Below are 5,427 nucleotides of genomic sequence, written 5' to 3'. Positions count from 1 at the left end.
TATATATATATATATATATATAAAATAAATGAATGAATTAAATCAATATTATTATGGAATGATAATATAGAATGCATAAAAGCAGTCATATGATTTTTATATCATTTTAATTCTGCATTTTAAAATGAAAAGTGTAATTTGAAAGGCATTCTCAAGTGTGTTCTGAATGACACACAACCCCGTAGTTCATATATTCCTCTTGCCCACGTCAGTATTAAATATTCACTTCTGTGCTTTTATTGCTTCAATTACCAAATTAAGTGCTTGGATAGAGTGCATGCTTTATATCCAGAGTTTGTACCTAACAAAACAGAACAGAAATGTAATAAGAACAAAACAATCACTAAAAAGCAACACATATATCAACTTGAGAATGTACAGTAGAAGTACAAAAATAGACATTCCAAATTCATTTTTGTAGAAGTACTGCTCAAAAGGAAATATGTGACTCTACTGGTGAGAGAAATGCATATTAACAAACCCATAGTATTATTTGCTGTTTAAAATGTTTTCTTGTGTGATTGAAGGGGCACAAACTCATCACAATGATCAAATGATCATCAAAATACACAATAATCATGAAATTATGCTACTTATCAGTCTTGACTTTTTCCAGTGGCAGCTTAAAGTTGTATTTTTCTGGTCTGAAAATATTTGTGGCTTCAGACGTCAGGCCTTCTTTATGAAAAACATTTTGCTTGGAATATTTTGCAGCAAGGCACTCATTACTACATCCTAAAGCACTTGATTCACTCTTACACACCTAAAAGGATGAATGTTTTCACAATAAGAAAATATGCTCTTTTAACACATGTACATGCATCTGACAATTTTCATGTGAAAAATGTTCTAAATATTAACATTTATTCATTTTTCTCTACTTCATGAGTAGTGGTTTTCTTCTTTGTTTTTTTATGTGAAAGTGTGATGAATGGGGGAAAAATAAAATGGATTTATTAAAGTGAGTGTATTGTTATGATTTTATTATTATTAATTGCAGTGGTAGTGCTGTTTCATTATTTTGATTTGTTAGTGGTTCACTAATGATTTTAACATAATTTGAATGAATATTCAGTTCAATAAAGTTTATGATTTTAACAGCATTTTGTGTCTGCTTTTTACTAATTGAAAATGTGATTAAGCTTAAATTGAAGAAACTACTGAATATGCCCTACAAATATTTTTGATCAGCTTAGAATGAATATAATGTAAGCATTTCATGTATGTAAAGTATTTAATTATTTTTTAGCTGCTGGAGATGCAAAAGCAGAATATTTTTAATTCTTTGCAAATGAACGTTATTTAATGCAAACGTTTTCTGAATTAACGCAAATTAACTGAATACAGTGTTAGAGAAATTTACTTTTAAAATATATATATATATATTTCTGTCATGAGAACTCTGAAGATTTTAGCATGGTGATGTATATGACAGTTAATGTATTTGGTCTTGGCGGAATAGATCTGCTACGCTGCTGCTGAATTGCTGGTGCTGTAGATTATTGCTGCTGCTGCAAGCAAGTACAGGAACTTGCTACTGCCAATACATAAGCCAATATGGTGCTGTGAGTATTTAAGACATACTGCTGCTGCACAAATAGCATATAAATAACCCGTAGCAGATCTATACAGGTGGAGCTGGGGAAGGTGGAGGGTTTCAGAGGAACTCTGAAAGCGCGCTGCAATGCTCAAGTGAATACTAATCAGCCATTTAAATGTTAAGCAGCAAGCTCATTGGCTGCGTATGCAACATGAACCAATCAGCTTGTGACAAGTCGTTTAATGCTAAGAATATCATCAGTTACATTAAGGACCCATCAGCCTGCGCCATCTAGAGTTTCATGACAGAACGTGTTATAAACAGTATATATACACAGTGCATTCAGAAAGTATTCAGAGGTGTGTGCCTTTCCAAATCATGTCCATTCAATTTATTTTACCACAGATGGACTCAAATCAAGGTGTAGAAACATCTCAGCAACGATCAAGAGAAATGGGAGGCGCCTGAGCTAAATTTGTTGCAAAGGGTCTGAATACTTGGTAAATGTGATGTTTCAGTATTGTTCTTTTTAATGAACTTACAGACATTTCTAAAATTCTGTTTTCACTTTTGTCATTATGGGGTACTACTGAGTGTAGATTAAAGAGGGAAAAAAATAATTTAAACGATTGTAGTATCAGGCTGCAACTTAACAAAATTGAAAAAAGTGAAGGGGGTCTGAATACTTTCTGAATGCACTGTATATATATATATATATATATATATGTGTGTGTGTGTGTGTGTGTGTGTGTGTGTGTATATATATTACTTTAAATATTGTGTTACTCCCAAAAAGTAACTAATTGCATTACTTAGTTACTTTTTATAAAAAGTAATGCATTTAGTTACTTTTGTGTTACTTTTTGTCACCTGAGCTGGGCTTGCTTATTTATTATTAATAACAAAAAATCAGAAAGTTACATTTTTGGCAACTGTAAATACCCTTTCACACCAAAAGTGAAATTAATAAGCCTCTGCCTGAAGGAAGTGCCTCACTCCCAATTTCTCTCAACACAGGGACAGGAGAGGTGTCAGTGAATAAATGGGAAAACAAAGTAACTCATATTTTCTTGTAAATTTAAAAGCGTTACTTTATGTTACTTGGAAAAGTAATCTGATTACATACCTCGCGTTACTTGTAATGCGTTACTACACCCAACACTGCTGAAATATAAATGTTCCTCCAACTTATATTTTTCCATCACTGTGTCACCAGGGTCTATGTATTCTTACGGTAATCTAAATATTGTGTCATGTTGGTATTGTGCCAAATGAAAGCTTTTTTAATTTTCCTTTATAAATGAAATAAACATTTACTGCCTCACCCAGGTAAATAAATCACCCAGATTAATCACTGCGAGCTACTTCTACACATGCAGATTTTGTTTGTTTTGTAATCTCTGTTGCCCGCGGGGTGGCGCTGTGGAGCTGCTGTACAGTGGCGGCTTTCAGAAGCGCGTCTGGAGGCGGAGAGTCCAGTGATACACAGAGATGTGGAGGAGATGTTGGCAATGTAGCCGCTTTTTTGGACAGTTTCGCTGTTATCTTCGTTTGTCTGTCGCCTGACCCGCAACTCTCTCCTAATTCACTTCGAATTGAACTGAAAGCCACTTTAAATTCGTTTTCACATCCAGGAACAGACTCAGCGATGAACTCTGGAAGCGGACGAGAACATTTCACTTGGACGCTTTGAGCATTTCCAGCGATGGACAAGCAGAAAGGTATTTCAGGGTTTTCACATCAGTCTATAGTCTGTAGGAGAGTCTGAGTGCAGTGCTCCAGTTACAGCTTCATATGGGCCACATTAGATGGTCTTCATATCATCTACACAGACATTTTCCATAAGAAACAACTTTGAGTGAGTGAGAGAGTGAGTGAGTGAGTGAGTGTGTGTGTGTGTGTGTGTGTGTTAACGAGTTGGAGTGCTGAGACGAAGTGGTTAAAACTCGTGAGGTAGTTGGTTTGAATCTCAGAAGGGGTGTTTTACAGGCTGTCATTTTGAGCCATTGAGCAAGATACTCTATCTTAAGTCGCTGACTGTCCCTGTGAGTCACTTGGATAAAACCACTAGTTAGTAATCACTAACTGGGCTAGTAATCATAGTTTTTATACCAGTTTTGTCTCTTTTAGTCATAAGTCACAAGTCTCCAGTTTCATTAACATTTATTAATGCAGTTGAGTGTTTTATTCAAAGTGACTTACAGTGCCTGAATGTCTTGAATCAGTGCCACTGGGATTCGAACCTACAACCTTCTGCTAACCTACATCACCCCTGTAAAAGATCATCCATTTCTAAACACATCTTAGCAACTCGTTCATAACTCAAAAAGACAGAAAGGTGTTGAATATTTGAGTGCTGAATTCTCGTAATTGCAGTTATTGTTGTTGTAGCCTTGTAGATTTCATCATTGTTCTGGAATGTCAATAATAGTCCTTCATTTTCCCCAATCAGCCGGTCGCCACAAACCAAATCTCAGGAGAGGCGCGAGTTTCTCGGTTTGTTTAAGTAAAGGTCAGAGAGCAGTGCTAATTTCACCAGCGGCGGTGTAGTGTGAAGTCTGACAGCTGCTCCTCCGCCTTCCAAACTCCTTTCTGTTTCTGAAAACAAAAACCATGTTGAGAAACAAAACTGAAATCATAGATAATATTACTGTTCAGCTTCTATGCACTTTTTTTCTTGACATTTTCCATAATCACAATCAGAGTTGGAAGCTATATGCAAAATTGGCTAAATATTCAAAATGATTGTGTTTCCTGATATAAAATTAAACAACACGGTTAAGTTTGAATCATTTTAGTTAATCAGGTTTTTAAAAAATATTTTTCAGTTAATCATTTAAAAGAAAAAACTGTTGACAGTTGGATGTTTGCATGTCCGGTAATGGATGGCTAGGGTGAGAGATATGACAGGAAGAAAGGGGGATACAGGACTCAGAATTGTTGCAAGCAGATTCAAACCTGTGTATTCCACTTGAGCACCAAGGCTCAGAAAGTCGGAGTATTTCTGAAGACTCTCTGTTGTCCTTAAACTAAGAATCAGAAGAAAACCAGACTGAGAATATATCATAACATATCCGGCTCCAGTGTTCTTCCTCAAGATGCATGCCATTTTGTTTATTAACTGCTAGAGCGCAAAAAGTTAAATTAAGTTGAATTAATATTTGTGTAACTTTAGAAAGTGCATAGCAATGAACAGCGACTATCAATGGGAATTAAGAAAGTGGAGGTCATGTGATCTGTCAATTACTGTAGTCGAGGGTCTGCAAGATGAAGTGAGAATGCTTTCAATATTCTAATTTTATGCAAATAAATGTCACTCTGTGAGATTTGAAGTCACAATTGAAAGAAATAAAGTTGCAATTAGGGGATATAAAGTCACAACCGCTCTGTTGTGTTTTTACTTTTTTTGTTTCAATAAAAATATACACTACTGTTCAAAAGTTTGGGGTAGGTAAGATTTGTTTTATGTTTTTGGAAAAAATTACTTATGTTCATCAAGGCTGCATTTTTTGATAAAAAAAATACAGTAAAAGAGTAATATTGTGAAAAATGATTTATACTGTAATATATTAAAAAATTTAATTTATTCCTTTTATGACAAAGCTGAATTTTCAGCAGCCATTAAAGAAAAGAAAAAAACTTTTGAACACAACTGTATGTAGGTAAATGTTGTTTGTGGTTATTTTGGTGCATAAAAACTAAGTATGATCTTTAGATTTATCAAGAAAAATCTGTGTGGAAAATATGTCTTGATTTTTTTATTTTCAGAACAAATACATACTGTAAATATGTACTGAATATTGTCAATAATTTAAATATATATATATATATATATATATATATATTGAGATATATATTGTTACCGTGAAATAAAATTACTCATATCG

At 34.2% G+C, this 5,427-nt stretch overlaps 1 protein-coding gene across 1 annotated transcript in view; it reads left to right on the top strand.

Annotated features, from left to right (window-relative positions):
• Positions 1-3,032: 3,032 nt before the first annotated feature.
• The window catches only part of LOC107723026 (actin filament-associated protein 1-like 2), a gene marked incomplete at its 3' end in the record, with an annotated part of 34,068 nt that continues 31,673 nt past the window's right edge, over positions 3,033-5,427 (top strand). Inside the window, exon 1 of the mRNA XM_016531530.1 lies at positions 3,033-3,261. Within this exon, the coding sequence (XP_016387016.1) occupies positions 3,246-3,261 (16 nt within the window). The remainder of the gene's footprint in view (positions 3,262-5,427) is intronic.

Source organism: Sinocyclocheilus rhinocerous, unplaced genomic scaffold, assembly GCF_001515625.1.
Source record: "Sinocyclocheilus rhinocerous isolate Xijiao unplaced genomic scaffold, SAMN03320098_v1.1 scaffold3501, whole genome shotgun sequence".
Taxonomy (NCBI): Eukaryota; Metazoa; Chordata; class Actinopteri; order Cypriniformes; family Cyprinidae; genus Sinocyclocheilus; species Sinocyclocheilus rhinocerous.
Note: the sequence above shows the minus strand (reverse complement) of the source record. Positions and strands in the feature narration are given on the sequence as shown.